Here is a 24,099-nt window from a genome sequence, read left to right on the forward strand (position 1 = left end):
GGCTCCTCAGAACCAAACACATCCTCTGCCAGAAAGGCAGGCACTCAACGCATGAACTCAAACATGAGATCTGGCAAATCCTGTACTGTGGTTCCTCTACTCAGTGTGACCTGGTTTTCCTCTGTAAATATTCATTAAAGATTTCTGCATCTCATTAGAGCTTTTATTGTTACTTTTTCCATGTATCAACTCCACAGCTAGTCGTGGAGAATGGCTTTGCTCTTGGTGGGTGTAAGTTGGGTGTTTCATGAGTCCCTTCTTAATTCGCAGAAGAATGGGTGGTTGTGCTACACAGCAGTGACTCCTCTCCTGGCACTGTCCAATGTGGATGATAAAGATACCTCTCAGCGCAGCACATCAATTGGCTATCACCCCTCATCTTGTAGCGTGTCTGTCCACATCAATCCTCTCTGAACATTCAAAGAGAAAACACAAACACTGCTGTGCTCACATGCCCAATTAGCAGTATCTGGGAGCCACGGCAGCAAAAAACCTTACAGGCTCATAGAAACGGTGCACCACCTGTTTTCATCAGTGATGCAGAAGGCAAGTAGGTGAGAAAACAGAAAAGAATTGTGAGGATGCCCCACTGCTGCGAAACAATGCTCATGCTATCAGTTGGGCCATTCTGCCCACCTCATACATAGGTGAGTTTGATTCGTATTGGTCTCAATTAATCGCTGCCGCGGATACCGTGCTCATTTCTCACGAGATCTCAGGAAGGCGCACCCCGCTCAGGACGGAGTTTGGCGGTCCTTGGAGGCAGCGCCCCCTGCGGGCCCGGACGGCACTGTGCCCCCGTTCTACCTCCGCCCGCCGCGGTTCGTGCCCGGCCGCAGCCCCGGCTCCTCACCCCGTGCTACCAACGCGCAGTAATACACCGCCGCGTCCCCGAGCCGGGGCCGGGAGAGCCACAGGGCGCTGGAGCGGCGGTCTGCCGACACCGACAGCCGCCCCGACGGGTCCGGCATCTCCTTGGAGCCCTTAAAGGCACTGACAAGGAATGCGGGGCCTCGGCCGGGGAACTGACGGTACCAGTGGATGTAGTCGTTGGGCTGTATGTTTGGGTGTGAGCAGGTGATGTTGATGCCGGTGCCCTCGCTGGTCTCTGCCGACAGATCCTGCTGCACCTGTGCTCTGCTCACAGCCACTGCCGAGAAGAAAAGAAGCAGTAAAATCAGAAAATTCCATTGCTCCAACAGCAATTTCAGTGAAGAAGGGAAGAAGGGAGGGGAAGGTGGAAGCAAAGAAGCCGGATAGCAAGAGGCGAACGCGGTCCCGGACCCACGCAGTCCCCGTCGCGGCCCCGCCGGCGTCAGCCCTGCGCACCCAGGAGCACCGCGGCCAACCCCGCGGCCCCGCACCGCCGCATCCCGCCGCTCTGCTGCCCCTGCCAGCCCCGGCTCTGCTTCACCCCGAATCTGCCGTCGCCTTCAGCTCCGCCCCGGGGGTGCGCCCTTCGCCGACGTTTCTCGGGGGCTGGTCTGAGCTGTTCCAGACGAATCGCTGTCTTTCGAATGTGTAGGAATGGCATCTAAAGGAATCTGCTCCAAAACACATCGTTGAAGAAGGAGTGAACGGGTTGCATCATTTCAGTAGTTCCCGAGTCCTGCCTTCTAAAGATACGTTAGTTGTATGTTGTTCTATTGTTGCTGTGTGCGCTGTTCCTCATCTGTCTTGACCCCTGAATGCTGACAGAGAGCGGCACCACAATCACATCTCTCAACCAAATGCCCCTGGATGCATCTCACCTCATCTCAAGGGTACAAGCAAGTCCAACTGTGTTATGTGCCTCATACCGTTTCCTTTCTTCATAGGAAGTGCTGCTTCATTTGCCGTGAATTCGGTGAATAAGCTGAGACACCATGTTGGTCTTACTCAAAGACTCAACATGAAAACAGAGGAAAAATTAATTGTGTTTGATATTTACTTCTCAACGTTTTACACATTTCGTGGTCCACTGGGTATACCAGCTCCTTTGCTTGCACACCGGAGTGGGCTTGTCTTGTGCTTTGAGGAGGCTTTCTTCAAAGATGAGCAAGATCTCCTGCACTGTTTCCCCTCCAGGGCACTTTCCATCTTCTGCCACCTGGCTTCCTGTAGAACATAAGATTTACATTTTGAAGTCTACAATTGCAGTTCTGCCCTTGGTAAGTCCTCTCAGGGTCTTAAGCTGCACAGACTCATGGTCACTGCAGCCAAGGCTATCCCTTTATCCATACAATAATCTTCCTTTTTTGTGAGGAAGAATTTCAATAGACAGCCTCCCTTAATCAGTTCCTCAGCTATCTGGACTTAGAAATTGTCTTCCTTGGATTTCAGAAATGTCCACAATTCCCGATTTCCAGCCATACTGCCCTCCTAGCATTTATTGGGGTGGTTAAGTCACTGCTGTCTGGAAGATGACCCGCAAGGAAGAGCTACAGGGGGTAACACACTGATATGCAGACAAGCCCTGGGAGTCCCTCTATAGCATCCAAGGTACCAGTCCTTGCCAAGGATGAACAGCCAAGACTTCACTGAATTAGTGTATCCCCTAGAAAGAAAAAAAAAGAAAAAAAAGAGGTGTCTCCCTTAAATCTCACACAGCTTTTTTCCTTCCCATGGGCATAAAGCTTGGGTTCAGTCACTTCTGATGAGTGCCCACACAACGGACTTAATTTGTCCTCCCCAGTGCCCAGAGGACTATGCCTCTTCTGAAGCTGCATGTCTGTGAGTAAAGCAAGAGTATTTTTCTTGTTTCTGGATATCACCATCTCTCAGACTCAACCATCTTCTCTGCCCCTCTGTGACATTTTGGACATGGCCACCGCCTGCCACACCTTCCTTGCTTTGTGTAGTTTGGGCACTAGTCTTAATCTAAGGACACCCTTGAAGAGCAGCTGAGAACCTGAGAAGCACAGACATCCTGGAGTTGACATCAGTCTCAAGAAGAATCCGCATTGTGGTCCAGCATCCAAGAATTCCAACTGAATTTTAAGATGCATTGAATGCTCCATGGCCAACTGGTCAAAAATTCATTCCCTCGCTATAGCTAGCCTTGCTGTGTCTTCGAATATTCGATCAATACCTCGAATATCGAGCAATACCTCGAATATTTTTTGCAGTTCTGAGTTTCTAAATGTAAGAACGGTGTTAAAGACGTATAAATGGCCAGAGGAGGGCAGCAGAGCTGAAAGTGCGGTTGGAAGGCCAATCCTGTGAGGAGAGCCTGAGGACGGGTGCATTGCCCAGTTTGTAGAAGAGAAAGCTTAGAGGCAACCTCATTGCTCTCTACAACATCATGAGGAAGGAAAGCAGAGAGAGAGGTGCCAGTCTGTTCTCCCGGGTGACTGATGACAGGACACGTGAAGGAATGGCAAAAAACACCACCAGTAGAAGTTTGGGCTGGATAATAATGATGCCATAAATCAGCCAGTCGTGAAACCCACTAAGACTCCAATTGGAGTGTTACAAAGCAGTCATTCTTTATTTTCAGGACACATGGGGGGTAAGCACCCCTTTTCATGCATATCTTACATAAATGGTCTTCAGTTTATATATGTTACTTCAGTTGCATACACAAATGTTTTCTCTGTTCAGAACATACGTACTCTATTTTTCCCCCTAAATCATTAACCTGGAGTTCTGCCTCCTTGTACATGTCCAGTGTTCTTGTGGTGCTAGAACTGCAACTGGCTGGACCAAGTCAAGTACTCTTCCTACCTGTGGTCACTGCTTGAACTGTACCTTCATCAATGCTCAGTTAGCTCCTTGTCTTGATCACACAGTACTTGCACTCACAGAATTAGATGAATCAAGGTAAAATTTTCCTTATCTACTCAATATTAAGTTAGGTATGTCATTGTTATCTACTTGGTACAGGGGCACAGATTCTTCCTGTTTTCTAAACAAACTCCAGGGCTATCTACAAATGAGCATTAGCAAGCTTAAGAATCTTGCTACAGATTGTATCACTAGGAAAAACTAGTTCAATGTAAAGGTGGTCAAACACTGGAACAAGTTTCCCAGGCACGTGGATGATGCCCCAAGTCTGTCAGCGTTGAGAAACATTTGGACAGTGCTTTTATTAGTATGCTTTTCCTTGTGGTTAGTGCTAAATATGTCAGGCAGTTGAACCTGATGATATTTGAAAGCACCTTCCAGTTCCTCTCCTCTCCATTATCTGTATTAGCAGAAAGACAGAGCTTAACAGAATCTATCAGTTGCCTGAAGCGGCAATGATGTCCTATGCCAAGTTTTGCATCAATGATATAAATATCTCTCAACCTTTTCACAAATTGGAGATCTCCGTCTCTTCAGAACTTCCCATACTTTATCTTCCTTTCACGTTTTTTTTTTTTTTTTTCTCGTTAAGGAGAGCCATGGTGCCAGCCCGATTAGGTCTAGCTTTGTGACTAATGGAGTGGAGTGGAGGGACTGATGGACCCAGAACCCAGGATTGGGAGAAGGGTAAAGACAGGGAGGTGGGTCTAGAGAAGGAAAACAGCAGAAACAAGGTAATGTTAAAAATTAATCTACTCAATATGATAGTGGAATGTAAGATCACAGCATCATAAAAACATAAAATGGTTTGTGTTGGAAGGGACCTTTAAGATCATCTAGTTCCAAACCCCCTCCCATAGAGCACAGTATTATATAGTATAACTGGAATTGTAGCTAATAAGCAAAATGAAATGAGAGTCAGATTGTCCAAAAACAGAGGCCTTACTCTAATGATGAAGATGGGATGGCTATGGAGCACACACCACAGAGGCCAGCATTAAAAGAGGACAGTCTTGGGACTCCCAGTCACTTCTAAGGTTTCCTCTGAGTCTCCTGAGAGCTGTAGTGCATTCTTCTCTTCTGAGAGCAACAACCATCAACAATCCAGAGAGCTGCAGCATTAACTCTTTAACTCGAAGTGCCTTTATACTACTTCTATGTACTGCTACTATTAATTCCTTAATGAATATAGCTTCTATGTTTGGAGTGTATTATGGAATGCTAGAAAATGAATGCTGTGAATTCAATTTACGTGTAAGGTGGGAACCCCCTGCTTTTGGGTGGTGCCATGAAGGTCAGGAGTACCTGAGGTCTCCCCCTACAAAGTGGGAACAACCTCTCCACAGTCACTCAGTGGAAGGGGGTTGTCAGGTCTCTAAAGTAGACCTGAGCCCAGAGAGACAAATGTGTGCGTGATGGAACATACTCTTGAATTTCACACACTTCCCAGTGACCCTTGTGGAAGAACAGCCTCCTTCTGACATTGTCACAGCAGGCTTTGGGGTGTCTGGCAATGAACCAGATGTCCCTTAAAATCTGGATGCACTTCCTGGGTACCCTGACTCAAATTCCAGTGAGGGACACAGAGGTGCTGGTGGATGATGACCAAAGGACGCTTCACCAGTTTGGCACAGAGGCTTTCCTACTTCCAATGGCTCGACAAGAGAAGGACCCATGCTGCTCTGGTTTGTTGTTGCTTCTGCCCAAGCTTTCATTCCTGGCATGAATCTGCACCAGGCCTATGAGAAGGTGTGCCGCTGGTTTCAGTAGGGGGGACACATGTCCTGCCCTATACAGCAACGAGACTGCATTGAAGGCATGTTTACTGAGCAGTGGGTTCACATAAGGTGGGCAGGACTTCTCAACCTTTCTCTGTGTACATTAAGCTAACCCCACCCTTTGGAACTACTTAGTCTTGAGGAGAGCTGTTCTTTCCTGGCCTGGAGAGACAGGGAGGGGTGAACATCACGCTTCTAAAACATGCTCAGTATTACGATGGGGAATTAATCTCAGGATCATAACTAGTGTGAGGTGGTCGTCCTTGAAGCGTGAAATCGGCAGTATTAAGGGGTGACAGTTTTAGGCTTTGAAAAGAAAAAGAGACTGAAGATACCAACGTTTTCATTTCTGTGCCTGCGCTGGGAAGCATCTCTGCCAGGTTTGATCTGAGGTTGTTCAGCTATGCTCAGGCTTCTTCTGGACACGGCTTGTCTCTGGAGTTCATGGACAGAGCAGTGGAGAGCGGCCCTGATGTGACCAGAAAACGTGTTGTTCTGTGGGACACACAAGTCACATGAACACTCACCTACTCATGAATACGTGCAGAATCATGCAAACTTCTATACCCACAGGCACTTGCATAAATCCAGCACGCAGGCTCTAGCTGTTTCATGCCGATATCCTACTAAGGAGGCTGATATCTTTTCACTTTGCTGGATTCTTCCAGCACGTGAGGTGAGTGTTCTGCCCACGCTGATGCATACTGCCTGGAAACGCATGGGCCTTTCTTTCTGCCACTCCAAAGATGCCTTTTTGGAGGAATGAAATAAATCAGGATGTGAAAAGTAGCAGCACAGGAAACCAACACAGAGACCATATCATTAGCTGGGATGTTTTGCATTCAAGAGGATCTTGTCAGAAAATAATCACTGCCGCAAGAGATGCTTCTGGAAGTGGGGCAGCTGGAGTCCATTATAAAAGCCAAGCCAGCTCCTTGCCTTCTCATTCGCTTCTCTTGCCTCCTTCTTCTTGGGATCAAGGTGAGTGTGAAGCACCTTCTTGTGCTCTTCATTTTCCTAACAGAGTTCTGAGCTCAGTGGAACTCTCAGCTGCTTTTAGCTCTGTTCCATGCCTGTCTCTGCTTGTCATGAGAGAGAGAAGTGGGGAGAATGTTTCTCATGGGTGACGGCTGGGCCTGTAAGGAGGTGGCTTGCGGGCTAGCATCTAGGCAGTAACTGGATAGGTATCAGTGGTGTTACTCGGCTCTACCAAAAGGGAAACAAGAATCCCTTGTACATCTGTAAATGGTCTCTAGCTCCAAGCACTGCATGAGCATTGATTCCCTCATAGCGTGGTGATGGGTTGCTTCATATTATTGACATATTTTTCTTCCTTTTTAGCTCTTCCTCCTCCTCTGCTAGGTGCAACTGCATCCTCGAGACATGTCCTGCTGTGACCAGTGCGTGCCATGCCGGCCCTGTGGCCCCACCCCTCTGGCCAGTAGCTGCAATGAGCCCTGTGTCAGGCAGTGCCAGAACTCCACCATCGTTATCCAGCCCTCTCCCGTGGTGGTGACCCTGCCTGGACCCATCCTCAGCTCATTCCCGCAGAACACCGCCGTGGGATCCTCCACCTCCGCTGCTGTTGGCAGCATCCTCAGCTCTGAGGGAGTGCCCATTACCTCTGGGGGCCTTGACCTCTCCTGCATTTCCAACCGCTACTGTGGCAGAAGGTGCAACCCCTGCTAAAGATGCAGGACACTCACCCAGACAAAGACACCTAGGAACACTGAGGATGGCACTTGTCAGAGCTACTAATGTTGTGATGCTGATTTTCCCCAGCAAGACAGATCCCATTATGGCACCTCTGTCAGCACCGAGGAAGTCTACTGACCAACATTTTTACTCACTCTTCCTATCTCATATCATTGTTGTCTTTTCCCTTTAGAGATCACTGTTAGTACCTGCCCAAATGAGCCCTGAGTGACCTGCTCGACCCTCTACAACACTGGCCTGGGAGGTAGGGCTCAGTGGCAATGCAAAGGGGAACAGATTATACTCTGTCCTTGCTGCTGGCTGCACTCAGAGTATCCACTTGGAGCGACTTCATTTCCTTCCTCAGGCTCAATAAACATTTCCTGCATCCTTTATTCTGACCGCCCATGCTTTTTTTTTTTTTTTTTCTTTTTCTTTTTCCGTCTGCTTATATGTGATCAAACGATTAAATTTGTTGATGAGGGTGAAGGAATTGAGTGCACCTTCAGTAAATTTGCAGATGACACCTAGTGGTTTAAAAATGTTAATCTTCCTGAATTTACTACTGTGGGACCCAGAAAGCCTCAAACACTGTGCTGGAGCTAACTGTGTGATCTTTAACAATACCATGTGCCAAACCCAGCTCTTTGGTTACAACAACTCATGCATGGCTACAGGTTTGGGGTGGAGCTGCTGGAAAGGTGCACAGAGGAAAAGGATCTGGTTGTGTTGATTGACAGCCAACTGAACATGAACCAGCAGTGTGCTCAGGCTGCTAAGAAGACCAGAAGCATCCTGGCTTGTATCAGAAATAGCATAAGCAGTGGAACAATAGATGTGATCATTCCCCTGTACTTGGCAAAGGCAAGGCTCCACCTTGAGCACTGTATTAATTCTTGGCCCCTCATTACGAGGAAGTCCTTCAAGTCGTGGAGCATGACCTCAGAAGGGCGATGAGGCTGTGAAGTCTTATGACAAACAGCTGAGTGCATTGAGATTATTCTGGAGAACAGGAGGTTCTAGAGTGACTATTCCTCTTTCTGCACTTTCCAGAAAAGTGGTCATAGAATGTTGAAATATAAAAATGTTGGCCTCTTTTCCCAGGTAATTAGCAATAAGACAAGATGTAATGACTTCAGTCAGAAACACAAGTCTCCTTCTTCCCCTAGTGAGTGCCAGAAATACAGTCACAAAACAAAGCAGAACCCCAGAGTGGAGGAGCCAGACATGTGGCCAGGGAGGACCCAAGATCACTGGAGATATTGACAATGGGGGGAACAGAACAGTCTGAGCACCAGGACAGCAGTTCATGGCAGCAGAACAGCAGTTTCACAGGGAATCTACTCTGACGAGATCTCTCCTTCCCAATTCCAGTCAGACTGGTTGAATTTCCATTCTTCATTGGGCTGCTTGAACATTTCGTGGTAAGATGGAGCACACTTTACGAAGAGTGAATGAAGAACTGTGTGTTCCGGTTAGCCTTGAGTCTTAAGGGTGCATGGGGTAAATTCCTGTCCCCATGTGTATGACAGCTGTAGACAGAAGCCCGTGGTATGTCCTTGCTCCATCTCTTCAGGGCCAGAGCATCGAGGCAGCAGGGCCAAAGGAGTCTGAAGGGAAGTGGCTGAGGGAGTCTGAAGAGAATGTGTGCGTGGTGTTGCTTACGGCCACTGTACATTCCGTGGAAGAAGGCTGGCAAATGCTAAACCATTTTGTCTAGGCATGTTTTTTAAGGGAAAGATTTTCAAAGCATAGCAAGATCATGTTTTTCCTCCACAAGGATGATGTAAATTGATACTAGAGATCCCCACTCTCCCTCAGGGTGTGTGCAAATCCATTCCGATCTCCTGCTCTTAATCCAAACCAAAGCAGTGTGGAAGAGCTGCTGCTGGGAGGTCTTAGGTTGCATTTGGGGGATGATGGCAGGGCCAGATTGGGACAGTGTCCCAGAGGCCAGGCTCAGCATCACTGTAGAAATGGACAATGATATTCCTGCTGCAATGCAAAATATTATGTATGCCAATCAGAGGGCAACAGTGAGAAGATTAGGCATTCAGTAATACTCAGATGACTGTACCTTTCACCAGGAAACACAAATGTTTCTCCTGATGACATAAAAATTCTCCAGAGTTTTTGGAACAACTGTATAGCAGATCTCCATGAAGATGAAGTTGTTGAGGAAGATGCAGATTGGCATCCTCAGGTGCCTTTCACTTCCCACAGTGACAAAGGTGAGGCCATTCCCATCAAGATTAGGAGACACATGGGAAAGATAATGACAAACAGGAACATGTGCCAGCTGGGGCACTCTGTTTAAGCCCAAGAGAATCAATTTGGTCACCTTTCTGTCCTTCTAAAAAATATAGGAAAGGAAAAAGAAGCATTAAAGGAATCAGCCACACAGCCCATGTCATCGTCTGTTTTCCATTCATCACAAGCACCTTAGAAAAATGTCACATTCATGAAGGCTGTGTCTGGTCCTGGGGAAGCACAGGGTCACCATGAAAGGCAGCCTGATTCCTTGGCTGTCTAATCTTTGGGTCTCTTTCATTTTTACTTGGGAATCGTGTGAGCCTGAAGCCCTTCTCCCACATCCTTTTCTGATTATGCCAATAACTTGTGTGCTGGGTTCTGGTGCTGCTTCTTACAGGATGAGGAGGAAAGGAGGAGGACTGACTCAGTCCATGTGGGGCTTGGTGGAGTCGGATTTTCAACTAATACTTCTAATACTAATACTAATTACTAATTACTTCTAATACTAATTACTTCTAATAATTCTAATACTTCAACTAATTACTTCACATTACAGCCCTTTTCTCATAGTCCCATGGACACACAATCTCCTTAGCTTTCTTTTTGCTGCCACAGTGGACTTTAGGACACCTTTTTCATTATTGTTCCTTGGCTAGTTTTTCACCCCGGCTGATCTGCACTGTTCCTGGCTGTGCATGGGCAGTGACATCCTGCTACATCCAGTGCGTGCCATGTGGCCCGAACCCTGCCTGGACCCATCCTCAGCTCTTTCCCGCAGAACACTGTTGTGGGATCCTCCACCTCCGCTGCTGTTGGCAGCATCCTCAGCTCTGAGGGAGTGCCCATCACCTCGGGGGGGTTTGACTTGTCCGGTTTCGGTTTCGGCAGCCGCTACTGTGGCAGAATGTGCCTGCTGTGCTAGAGCCGCTGGCCATGGTCCCCAAGAAATTCTACCAGAAACCACGAACATGGCACTGGAAGAAGAAGGAGTCTTCCAGCCACTGCTTTCAGAATTCCTGACCATCCTTGGCTAATCTAGGAAACACTGAATGGAAGAGGCAAGCCTGGGATTTCTGACAACCTGACTCATGTCTCTGCTTCTAGTTCTCTACTCAAATCTCCCTTCACGTCTATTTGTGCTCCCCATGCCCCCCACCACCCACATTCTCCGTGTTACGGTGGTCTGTGAGGCTCCTCGAAGCCAACCACGTCCTCTGCAAGAAAGGCAGTCACTTGCCTTACATGAACTCAAACATAGGATCACGCGTATCCTGCACTGTGGTGCCTCTACTCAGTGTGACCTGGTTTTCCTCTGTAAAAATTCATTAAAGATTTCTGCATCTCATTAGAGCTTTTGTTGTTACTTTTTCCATGTATCAACTGCACAGCTGCCCAGGGAGAATGTCTTTGCTCTTGGTAGGTATAAGAGGGATGTTTCATGAGGCCCTTCTCCATTTCCAGAGGAGTGGGAGGTTGTGCTACATTGCAGAGGCTCCTCTCCTGGGCATTGCTCATTGCAGATGAAATGGATACCCCTGACTGCAGTACAGCACGTGGTGTTTGGTCTTCGTCTTTCACCGTGTCTGACCAAATCGACCCGCTTTGAACATTCAAAGAGAGAACACAACCTCTCCTGTCCTTCAGGAAAAACTAGGAGTATCTGGGAGACCAGGAAGGCAAAACACGCTGCAGGCTCAGAGGAAAAGTGCACTTTCTGTTCACAGCAGTGATGCACTGGGCACATAGGTGAGGATAAAAGACAGAAAAGAACTGTGTGGATGCCCCACTGCTGCGAAACACAGCTCATGTTGTCAGTTATGCCGTGCTGCCCACCTCAAACATAGGTATGCCTGATTCGTACAGGTTCAATGAATAGCTGCAGGTGCCGTGCTCATTCATCTCGTGAACTCAGGGACCCGCACCCCGGTCAGGGCGGAGATTGGCAGCCCTAGAAGCAGCGCCCCCTGCGGGCCCGGACGTCACTGTGTCCCCGCCCCGCCCGCCGCAGTTCGTGCCCAGCCGTAGCCCCAGCTTCGCTTCCCGTGGGTTCACGGCGCAGTAATACACAGCCGCGTCCCCGAGTCGAGGCCGGGCGAGCCACAGGACGCTGGAGCGGCGGTCTGCCGACACCGACAGCCGCCCCGGCGGGTCCGGCATCTCCTTGGAGTCCTTAAAGGCGCTCACGAGGAATGCGGGGCCTCGGCCCGGGAACTGACGGTACCAGTGGATGTAGTCGGTGGGCTGTATGTTTGGGTGTGAGCAGGTGATGTTGATGCCGGTGCCCTCGCTGGTCTTTGCCGACAGATCCTGATGCACCTGGGCTCTGCTCACAGCCACTGCCGAGAAGAAAAGAAGCAGTAAAATCAGAAAATTCCATTGCTCCAACAGCAATTTCAGTGAAGAAGGGAAGAAGGGAGGGGAAAGCGGACGGAAAGAAGCCGGATAGCAAGAGGCGAACGCGGTCCCGGACCCACGCAGCCGCCGTCACGGCGCCGCCGGCGTCAGCCCTGCGCACCCAGGAGCACCGCGGCCAACCCCGCGGCCCGGCACCGCCGCATCCCGCCGCTCCGCTGCCCGCGCTGCGCTGCCCCGCCAGCCCAGGCTCTGCTCCGCCCGCTCCACCTCCTCCTCGAATCTGACGCCGCCGCCAGCTCCGCCCCGGGGGTCCTTCCCGCCCTCCTCGCGAGGGGCCCTATCGAGAGAGATTCTAAGTCCATCGCTCACTTTAGGATGTGTTGTAATGGCATTTAAAAATACGTTTTCCAAAACACACAAGAGTTCACTTGAGGAAGTGAATAGACGTTGGAGTTCTGACTATAAGGCTGATAAAGAAAAAAAGGAACAAAAAGTATTAATTACGCTAGACATTTACTTCTCATTACAGCCCTTTTCTTATAGTCCCGTGGACACACAATCTCCTTAGCTTTCTTTTTGCTGCCACAGTGGACTTAAGGACACCTTTTTCATTATTGTTCCCTGGCTAGTTTTTAACTCTGGCTCATCTGTACTGTTCCTGGCTGCGCATGGGCAGTGCCATGGTTTTATGAATTTTGCTATCAGTATTCCATATCATAACATCATGTGGTGCACAGGAATTTAAGGAGTTCATGCTCTTGTTCCGTGTATTGTCATTAGTTATGGGTATCCCTGTATCAGAAGAGAACAGCATATCCCAGAGGACTTTTCACTCTCTCTTACCATTTTACATTCAGAGGAAAAGACAAAGCACTTCACAAGTCATGAGACCTCCCTCTTCTTTCACTGCTTGTCTCCGCAGTGTGTGTGGTGGTCTCTAACTGTTTCATCTTCAGCATTAGAGTAAAGCCTTTGGTTTTTGGACAAAGTCCCTCTCATTATATTTGATTTATTAGCCTCAATTTCACTTATATCATATTGTGTTATCTTGCATTTCAATATCTTATTTAGTAAGTTAGTTCCATCCTCAGATCATTGCTACTCTTTTGTTTTTAGGCTCATCTCCCTACCCTTTCCCTTTCCCCTTCACCCTTTCCTGGGGAGTAGATTCATGGTTACCCCCGCCCCCCCCCTCCCAGAATTTGCCAGTGAAGCAGCTTGAACTGTCAATAAACCACTGGCAAGGAGCAGTGTCTCTGAGTTGCTCACAATTCCCCTGCCTCTTTTCATTTTCAGAAATCTCCAGAATTCCTGATGTCCAGCAATACTGCCCTTCTGTCATTTATTTGGATTACCCAATACTACACTCAGGATAACACACTGATATGCATACAAGCCTTTGGAGTCCTTCTGCAGCATTGCAGGTGTCAGTCCATGCCAAGGGAAACTAACAGCCTAGACTCCAAATAGTTAGAGAAACTGCTACCAAAGAGTGGTGTCTCCTTTAAGCTTCACACAACATTTCTCCTTCATATAGTCATAAGGTTTGAGTTCAGCCATTTCTGATGAGCATCCCCAGTGGATCTTGTTTATGATCTCTAGTGAGCAGGGGGGCTATACCTCTTCTGAATGTGCACATCTGTGACTAAAGCAAGAGCCTCTTTCCTGTTCCATTATATCACAACAATTACCTCCCTCACCCTGCTGGGCACGTCTCTTTTGATGCTGCCCAGGATAACCTTGGTCTTCTGAGCTTCAAGTGCACGCTGCTGATTCCTGTTAACTTTTTCACTTACAAGGATCCCTAAGTCTTTCTTGGCAGGGCTGCTCTCAAGGAGTTCTTCTCTCAGACTGTATGCATACCTGGGGTTTCCCCAACACAAGAGCAACACCTTGCACTTGGCCTTGTTGAATCTCATTCACGTTCATATGGGCCCATCTTTCAAGGTTGATCAGGACCCTTTGGATGCAATCCCTTTCTTCTATCATATCAACTTCACCACTGAGAGTGGTTTCATTTGCAAACTTGCTGAGTGCAGTGTCTGGGGCACAGACTCGGATGTGAACGATCCAAATCGTTTATTACAGGTTTTTACATCCCTTATATACTTTCACAATTTCTCTCTTGTGACTTTCCCACCCACCTTTACATATCAACAATGTAACTTCCCAAAACAGTCCTTAACAGTGCATACAGGCGATGATCCAATCAGGGCTGTGAATCTTCCTAAGCCATGCACTCTTCCTCCAATTAGGGCCTGCCATCACATAGCTTCCTTGAACTTGTTTTTCTCTTCTTCTGGAAGTGTCCTTGGTTCTCAGCCTTCCTTTCTCATGCTGTTTATCCTGTTCCACAGTTGCAGCTCTAAATATACTTTTTGTATTCCCACAATTCCCCCTTTTTTATTTATTAGCAAACTATTAACATACTACAAATGAATTACGCTCTGTAGCAGTATTTCTGAATGCATTTAGGCTATCACAATTTAATCAAGGCTTCAATTAATAAGACGCTGAATGTAAGGAAAGAGACAAGGTTATCATATTGTAAGGACAAGAAATATTCTTAAACTTAATAAGAAGTGAACAAACACACCTATCACCCATGTCTTTATGTTCCTGCAACCTGGAAAAGAATCCCTGAGGGTCCCATTCTTTGTGTACCACTAACTGATTAGAAGATATAAAGTTGCATGTCAAATGGAATCAACATCAGTGGGTAGGCCTGCTAGAGTATCACTTGGGGTATTGCTTTCCTTTGCCAGCTAACATCCTAACTTGGTGATTGTGGCTGAAGCTTGAGTGGTGCTGTTTCAGGGTATCCTGGGTCTGAGAGACAAGACATCTCAAGAGCAGAAGCAAGCAAATTGTGTATTCAGAGCAACACAGAGGGTTAGGGTTTTAGCCAACATACACACACTTACACACATGCAGACATCCATTTTAGATAAGCAAGAAGCAGAAACTCCCTAAGCAAACGCATTATTAGCTATTGACCCTTGAGAAATGGCAAACCACCAGAAAGAAGAGAGAAAAGGAACATGCCAGCGTTGGGCGCGATAGGCAGTGCCAGCAGGGCGACCCCTGCTTCAAGGTGCACTTTTCCTCTCCCATCCACCACAGACTCCCCCCTGCTCCTACTCTTCTCAAGGTCTGCAGAGTTTTTTCCATTTGTACACCGAATCCGCATGGCCAGTGCATGATGCAGAGCCCAAGTGGAACACCTGCTTGCAAAACAGAATAAACTATCAAGGTTAGCTCTCTTAGCATATGCCTTTGTCTCAAATGATGCATGGTTATAAAAAAATATTTTGATTAGCGAATTGAAAGAGAGTTGATCATTCTAAAACACAAAATCATCCCTTTGCATAGGATTCTTTTCCAGGTTTTTGTCTTTGCAAATTAGAAAAAAGGCTAATTGATGGGCTAATAACATCATAACCGCACATTAAAAGTGCTATTTCCATAAACTCCAGCGTTGGCAACATCAAATCCTGTCTAATTCACACTTGATTTACTACTGAAACAGAAAAAGCACACAACAACCTAGATAATGCCTAATAATTCTTCACACTCGATCTACCACTAAAATAGAAGAAGCACACAATCACAGTAATCATAAAGGCTGGATGCTATTTTCTGCCTTGAGATGAGGCCAAACATATCGTGCTGGAACCCATGTAGGACCAGTCCCTGTGGAAACACAAGCATATCCACGACCCCAAGTTATCAGTGGTAAGGGACCTTCCCAATGCCCTGTGGCCATATTCCGAACGTTAACCATTGGCCGTTCCTTGAGCATTGGGGAGGCCCCAAAATGATGGTCCACACGAGTTCTATCTGTGTGATCACGATTCAAAAAATTCAGCACAAGCAAAGCTTTAGATAATCTTTCTTGTGGTGTATCTCCCGTATTCCCCCTTTTTTGTTTATTAAGAATGGATTTCAGTGTTCGATGAGCATGCTCAATGATACCTTGTCTGGTGGGGGAATGAGGAATGTCTGTAATATGTTTAATGCCCCAATCTTGGAGGAAAGTTCGAGTGGCCTTAGAAGTATACGCAGGCCCATTATCTGTTTTTATAGTATGTGGGATTCCCATAGCAGCATAGGCAGATAACCAGTGTTTACGGGCATCGCGACTGCGTTCACCTGTATGTGCTGTGGCAAATATGTATGAAGAATGAGTATCTATTGTTACATGAACAAATTTTAGACGGCCAAATTCGGGAACATGAGTAACATCTGTCTGCCACAGTTGAAGAGGCACTGTGCCACGGGGATTTGTCCCAATTTGAGGCAAAGGGGCAATTGCCTGGCAGTCTGGGCATGTTAGAATAATGTTACGGGCCTGATCTGCTGTTAGTTGAAATTGTTTTTGTAAAGCTCTCCTATTCTGATGAAAAAATTGATGAGAGAGTCGCGCTTGCTGGAACAATTGAGGTGTAGCAAAGGTGACAGTGGCTTGATCAGCTTTACAGTTGCCCTCAGCTACAGGACCAGGCAATGTAGTGTGTGATCGAATATGCATAATAAAATAAGGGAGAGTACGGTGAGAGACATAATGTAAAACTCGCTTGAGCTGCGCAAACAAAGCAGGGTTGTTAACTTCCTTAAGAAAAGATCCTTCAATCTGCTGAATGATACCTGTAACGTACAAAGAATCAGTTATATTAAGCTTTTGATTTGAAAAAAGTTGAAATGCTCGGGCTACAGCAGCGAGTTCTACAACTTGAGGTGATCCATTAACAACATGTACATCTGACTGCCACTGTGTAGCAGTCGCGCGCCAGAGAACCACTGCTCGATGTGTCTTGCCGGAGCCATCTGTAAATACAGTAACAGCATTAGGTATTGGAACATGTGAAAGTAAAATATTAGGAGAAAGGGACAGATCACTCAAATTATGCAGTAACTGATGTTTGGGGGGATGGGTGGAGATCTGTCCTGTATAGCCTGCCATAGCAGTTTGTAAAGTGAGTCACTGTGCAAGCAACCAATCTAAATCTTTTTTAGTAGCAGGTATGTAGATGCAATCAGGGTCAAGAGCTCATAAAATTTCTAAACGATGATGACCTCGCTGTATTAGCATTACAAACATCTCTACCTGTGATGTAATGGTTTTTGAAAAGGTATGTGGTAAGAATATCCATTCCAGGATAATGAGAGGATCTTTTCTTGAGTTATCCCACTGACATAACAAGCTATATGGCTGATAGGTATTTGATATCATTACAAGAGATACTGGTAGAGATAAACAAACACAATGGCAATATCGATGTTGCAGTGATGTTATTACAGAGTCTAAGCATTGTAGCTCTTGTGGTGTTAACTGTCTTTTAGAGGTTAAATCCTGGTCTCCTTTGAGTAGCTGGAACAGAGGGTGCAACTCTTGAGTAGTAATATCCAAAAAGCGGTCGTAACCAGTTGATGGTTCCTTACAACTTCTGCAGATCATTCAATGTCTGTACGTGAGGTATTATTTTGAGGATTTGTGGCTGAATGGTGTGAGATGTAATTTTCCATCCTAAGTATTTCCATGGAGAACTAAGTTGCACCTTTTCTTCTGCTATTTGTAAGCCAACAGATTGAACTGCCTGCCTTACAAGCATTAAAGTGTCCTTTAGACTCTCTTCTCGTTCTGCTGCTATTAATATATCATCCATGTAATGATAAATAAGGACGTGGGGTCTAGCTTTTCGTACTGGTTGTAATGCATTTGCTACAGTCAGTTGACATATCGTTGGACTATTAAGCATTCCTTGTGGTAACACAGTCCAGTGATAGCGCTGAGCAGGGCTTTGTTGGTTGATGGAGGGCACTGAGAAAGCAAATCGTGGTGCGTCTTTTGGATGAAGCGAAATGGTAAAAAAACAGTCTTTTAAGTCAATGACTGCTATAGGCCAATTCGATGGTAACATTGAAGGTGAAGGGAGACCAGGCTGCTGTGCCCCCATGGGCTCAATTACTGCATTGACAGCACGCAGGTCCTGTAGAAGCCTCCATTTTCCACTCTTCTTGAGGATAACAAACACTGGAGTATTCCAAGGGCTGGTGGTAGGCACTATGTGACCAGCAGCCAGTTGTTCTTGAACTAGCTCATGTAAATGCAGCAACTTTTCCTTTGTTAAGGGCCATTGATCTACCCAGGTTGGTTGTTCTGTTTTCCAAACTAGGGGTATAGGTTGCTGCCAATCAATAACCCTTATTGAAAATTTGTTTGCAAAATCATGCCCCATTGACTTAGAAGATCACGACCCCACAGAGTATAAGGAACTGGCAAGATGTAAGGAGCAGTGTGAGCAATGCGACCATCAGGCCCTTCAAAAGATAAAATTTGGGCACTTTGTTTGGGCTGCTGTAAGCCCCCAACTCCTACAATAGCAGAATTAAGGTATTTTAGTGGCCATTAAGAGGGCCAGTCGCTTGACTTAATGATGGTAACATCAGCTCCAGTATCCACTAGGCCTAATAACTGCCTGCCATTTACTAGACATGATAATAATGGTTTGTCTTCTGATACTTGTGTAGTCCATAGCACGGCAGGCTTGTCCATGCTTCCAAATCCCCCAATTCGATCCCCAATACCAGGTTTAGTCATAGAATGAAAAGGGATTAATTGTGCTATTTTTTGGCCTTTGGGGATAAAGCTGGGGGGGGGGGGGGGGGGCATCTATAACTCCTGGTAAAACAAAAAGTCCCATCCGTGTAACAGAAGAACGTCCTATCAGGAGGGCACTGTGCCCGTCCCCAAGGGGGCCCATTACTCCTGTTGGAATAAGAGTTACATCGGTATCAGTCAGCGTCACTGACTGGGCGGTGGCCAAATCCACTCCTGCGCTGCTGGCAGTGGCTGGTCTGAGTGCGCTGGCCAGGCAGCAGCCAGCCAATTCATGACCGTATTTACTGTCATAGCACGCGGTCTCGCGCTCTTCTTCCCGTTTCCTGGCAGATCGCAGGGCCGTGCAGCAACAGGGGGCTTAGATCGGCAGTCTCTCGCCCAGTGTAGCCCCTTCCCGCACCGGGGACAGGGTCGAGTAGGAAGAGCAGAAGCATTTTTATCTGCTTTTTTAGGCTTTTTACAGTCCCTTTGTACATGACCAGGTTCCCCACAGTTGTAGCACTTTATTTTTTGAGCTGTCCCTGCACCAAGTCAGGCTGCCAGGGTGTCTGCTAGCGAGGCCATTTTATGGCTTTCTGTCCCTACATCTTGACAGGCCTTAATCATGTCAGTAATGGATGGATCTGCATTCTTTAAGGATTGTAGGACCTTTCTACAGTCTGCATTTGCATTTTCTATTGCTAATTGCTTAAGCAAAGCCTCCCGAGCAGCTTGATTTTCTACTTGTCTCTCTAGCGTATTTTGTAAACGGTCAAGAAATTTAATGTAGGGCTCGGCAGCCTCCTGCCTAATTGATGTAAATGATGTGTTAGATGAATTAGTGTCGGGTATCCGACGGATAGCACGCAACACCAAAGTCTTAACTTGTTCAAAGCATTGCATGTCCATCTGTGCCTGAGCCTGAGGTATTGCCCAGACCCCCTCCCCCATGAGTTCCTCTATGCCAATGTGATTAAGGTTATTCAGATTATTCATAGCCTGGATGGTAGCCAGTTCCCGATACTCTGTCATAAACACGGTGTATTGCATGGGAGACAGAATTGTTCGTAACAAAATTTTCCAATCGTGAGGGGTCATAATGTAACTGTCACCAATTGCAGCCAAAAGATGATATGTAAAGGGAGGCTGAATTCCATAATCTCTCACTGACTTCCTTAGTTCCTTCACTGCCTCGTAAGGCAGGGATTCCCACTGGGGGGGCTGATTTGCATGATACAACACAGGAAAGGCTTGCAACGTGTCAGCATCACCCCGTAATATTGCTTCTTTTCTGCACTGCTCTAAAGCACCATAGTATGCTGTAGAAAAATCTTTCTTTCCCGCTCCCTTCAAGTTATCATCGGGGGGAAAATGTTCGATTTGTCGTCCGTATCTACTGAAAGATCCTCTGGTTCTGGTTCGTCCTCATTTTTTACCAAGTTACAGGCAGGCTGAGGAGCAGCAGCAGTAAGCGACGTAACCGGAGCGGAAGGCGGCAGGGGAGCGGCGACCATCGGGGGCGGAGCAGAGGGCGGGAGCGGGGGGAGCGTAGGAGGCGGAGCGTCGGGCGGAGCGGAGATGAACGACGGACGCGTGGGGGAGGGCAGGAGCGCGGGGGGGGGATTGCGATTTCTCTTCTCTCCGGTCGCGGGGAGGGTCGGAGCCGCGGATCGGGTCCGGGCAGGGGCTGCTTCCCGAATCGGAAGTCAGAGGCGGGGGTGGGATGGAGGGCGATAGAGAATAGCCAGAAGAACATTTTCCTTGTCGAATTTGTTTAAGCCCTTCCATTATTTGGTGCGAAGCAGGTAGAAGTTTAGCAGCCGTTCTGTCTTTAGTACTAGAAGCCTCCCAGAGTTTTGTGCCAATTTTGTCCCAGAGTTCTCCATCAAGAGAGAACCCAGTTTTCGGAAATTCGAGGACATTTTTGCTTATCCATTTAAGAAAAGTAGCTAGTTCCGAATTAGATACAGGCTGATCCTAGAAGTTTAAAACTAACCGTAGTTACTTCGAGATTTACTTGTTGCTTCTTCGTTAGTGAACTCCCCATAGTTCCCGACTGCTCACCTCCTGTCCTGCAGAATGGTGCGGGCGCGCGCGAAACAATCTCTCTGAAGTTCAGTCGGGCGACGCTGCCGGACCGGGCTCGCTCAGCCGCGGCTTGATTTGCACCACGCAGTGGGCGCCATTTGCAGTGCCTCGGGCACGGACTCAGATGTGAACGATCCAAATCGTTTATTACAGGTTTTTACATCCCTTATATACTTTCACAATTTCTCTCTTGTGACTTTCCCACCCGCCTTTACATATCAACAATGTAACTTCCCAAAACAGTCCTTAACAGTGCATACAGGCGATGATCCAATCAGGGCTGTGAATCTTCCCAAGCCATGCACTCTTCCTCCAATTAGGGCCTGCCATCACACAGCTTCCTTGAACTTGTTTTTCTCTTCTTCTGGAAGTGTCCTTGGTTCTCAGCCTTCCTTTATCATGCCATTTATCCTGTTCCACAGCTGCAGCTCTAAATATACTTTTTATATTCCCACAGCTGAGGGTGCACTCAATCCCAACAACTCTGTCCTGGGCAAATATGTTCAAGGGCACAGGTGCCAAGACTGAAACTTAAGGGGATGCCACTTGTCACTAGCCTCCACCTAGACATGGAGACAGAGGATAATAAAATAGATAGAGGATAACAAGAAAGGCCTTTTTCAGTATGTCAGCAGTAACTAGAAAGCTATTGTAAATCTGGGTCCCCTGCTAAATGTGGGGTTGTTCTGGGCCCGGTCCTATTCAATATCTTCATCAATGGCCTTGATGAAGGGAAAGAGTCCGCCCTCAGCAAGTTTGCTGATGATACAAAGCTGAGAGGAATGACTGACATGCCAGAAGTCTGTGCTGCCATTCAGAGAGACCCGGACAGGCTGGAGAATTGGGCAGAGAGGAACCAGATGAGATTTAACAAGAGCAAGTGTATAGTCTTGCAGCTAGGGAGAAATAACTTCATGCACTGGTACACTTTTGAGAATGACCTGCTGGAGAGGAGCCCTGAGGAGAGGGACCTGGGTATCCTTGGACGTTAACAGGTTGGCTGTGAGCCAGCAGTTGTCCTGGTGGCCAAGAAGGCCAATGGCATCCTGGGGTGTATTACAAGATGCGTGGCCAGCATGTCAAGGGAAGTGATCCTTCCCCTCTACTCTGTCCTTGCAAGGCCTTGCCTGGAGTACTGTGTCCGGTTCTGGCCTCCCTGGTACAAAAAGCACAGAGATCTCCTTGAAAGAGTCCAGCAGAGGGCTACAAAGATGATAAAGGGCATGGAACACGTCTCTTATGAGGGAACACTTAAAAATGGAAATGTTCCCTGTCTTCACTCACGGGAGATTTTGCCTGACAACTGCGATTTTTCAAATTAGATTTTAAACCCTTAAAGAATTGAGTAGGGCAACAAGAAAATTCACAAATCTCCTGCAATTCAGGAGGTTACACCTTCACCTCTTCAAGGCTCTGCTTAGCAGAGTACCACGGAACAAAGCTCTGAAACAAGCTGGGACACAAGAAAGCCATTTTCTATTTAGGAATCACCTCTTCCGAGCTCAAGAGCACACCCCAGCAAATAGGAAGCCATGCAGAAAAGACAGAAGGCCGTCATTACTGAATAAGGAACTCCTGTCCAACCTCAAAAACAAAAAGGAAAACAGTCACTCTGTCCTCTGTAGCTTGCAAGATCACGAGTAGTTTGTCCTGAAATGGGGTCTTGGGATGAAGCTATATCCCAATAGAAAACCCACACACAGGGGAGATCCAAAACGTTTGGTCATCAGAGTGATTTGAGGAGGCAGAATAGGTCGAAGTACATCCTCGTGTACAGGAAGCCTTGAGTATCCAGCTGATATTTGAAGGAGCTTATCCTGAGGATGGCACTTCAAACAGCCCCACTGCACTGAACCCCACTGACATGACTTGCATACTCTGAACCTGAGCATACCTGAGTTGAGTCATCTGCCACACCAATCCAATTCAGCTCTACAAATGTCTGTACCATTCATAGCAACACTTTACAGAATCCTTCATTAGAGGATGGGCATGGCATGAATCTGGAAATGAAAAGGTAGCACTGCAGGAAACCAAATCACTGCCCATATAATGAGAAGGGATAGCTTGCATTCAAGATTAGCTTCTCAGAAAATTATTGCCTGCGTCAGTTGTGCCTCTATAGCTGAAGCAATGAAGGACTAGTATAAAAGGCAGCCAAATTCCCACCTCTCCCATCCATTACTCTTGCTTACCTCTCGCTGGGAACCAGGTGAGTGTGAAGCCTTCCCTCCTCCTTTTGCTAAATGAGACTTTGCCTCAATAGGAATCTATTCAGGTAGTGGAGTTCCATGCCATGGGATTCAACGGAGGGGATAAAGTCTGCGTAGAGAGTGCTTGCGACTCAGCTCATATGGCTTTTAATTGATGCAGTCAGAGTGTGCCTGGGCTACATTGCTCTTTGTAGCACTGAGAGTGAATGAAGGGTTTTGACATTCTTAGCCTTCTCCTCCAGCCTTACCAGTTGTCTTGTTATGTCTGTGAGAGGCTACTCAGGCTGCCCCTCACATACCATCATGCTCTACTTTCTTCTATCCCTCTCTCTCAGGTATAAGCCCATTCTCAAGACATGTCCTGCAGTCCTGCGGCCCAACCCCACTGGCCAGCAGCTGCAATGAGCCCTGTGTCAGACAGTGTCAGAACTCCGTCGTCGTCATTGAGCCCTATCCCGTGGTGGTGACCTTGCCCAGTCCCATCCTCGGCTCTTTCCCGCAGAACACTGTTGTGGGATCCTCCACCTCCGCTGCAGTTGGCAGCATCCTCAGCTCTGAGGGAGTGCCCATCGCCTCGGGGGGGTTTGACTTGTCCGGTTTCGGCAGCCGCTACTGTGGCAGAAGGTGCCCAACGTACTAGTGCCACTGGCCATACTCCTCGAGAAATTCTTTGAAAAACTGGGAACATGGCACTGGAACAAGAGGGAATCTACCAGCCACTGCTTTCAGAATTCCTGACTGTGCTCAGCTGAACCAGGATATGCTTAATGGAAACGGCAAGACAGGGCTTTCTGACAACCTGGCTCAAGTCTCTGCTTCTATTTCTCTACTTACCTACCTAATTTTTTCTTCACTTTTAATTCTGTTCCATACCCCCCAACTCCCCTGTGTTCCTGTGGTCTGTGAGTCTCCTCAGAACCAACCACTTCCTCTGCCAGAAAGGCAGGCACTCAACGCATGAACTCAAACATGAGGTCTGGCAAATCCTGTACTGTGGTGCCTCTACTCAATGTGTCCTGGTTTTCCTCTGTAAAGGAAAAATTAAAAAGAAAAAATTCATTAAAATTTTCTGCATCTCATTAGAGCTTTTATTGTTACTTTTTCCATGTATCAACTCCACAGCTAACCGTGGAGAATGGCTTTGCTCTTGGTGGGTTTAAGAGGGGTGTTTCACGAGTCCCTTCTTAATTCACAGAAGAATGGGTGGTTGTGCTACACTACAGTGGCTCCTCTCCTGGCACTTTCCATTGTGGATGAAAAACATACCTCTCAGTGTAGCACATCAATTGGCTATTAACCCTCATCTTGTAGCGTGTCTGTCCACATCAATCCTCTCTGAACATTCAAAGAG

At 47.2% G+C, this 24,099-nt stretch overlaps 2 protein-coding genes across 3 annotated transcripts in view; one reads left to right on the forward strand and one right to left on the reverse strand.

Moving 5' to 3' along the window:
- LOC136055762 (T cell receptor alpha chain MC.7.G5-like) overlaps nt 1-24,099 on the reverse strand; it is a 178,767-nt gene that overhangs the window by 153,726 nt on the left and 942 nt on the right. The gene's annotated exons all lie outside the window — the stretch shown is intronic.
- LOC136055850 (feather keratin Cos1-1/Cos1-3/Cos2-1-like) lies at nt 6,426-7,269 on the forward strand. Its single transcript, XM_065747734.1, has 2 exons — nt 6,426-6,524; nt 6,906-7,269. Exons 1-2 carry the CDS (start codon nt 6,426-6,428, stop codon nt 7,230-7,232), a joined length of 426 nt encoding a protein of 141 aa, XP_065603806.1. The 3' UTR covers nt 7,233-7,269.

The sequence above is a fragment of the Cyrtonyx montezumae genome, unplaced genomic scaffold (genome assembly GCF_038088225.1).
Source record: "Cyrtonyx montezumae isolate F1298 unplaced genomic scaffold, pur_monq_1.0 scaffold_48, whole genome shotgun sequence".
Lineage (NCBI taxonomy): Eukaryota > Metazoa > Chordata > Aves > Galliformes > Odontophoridae > Cyrtonyx > Cyrtonyx montezumae.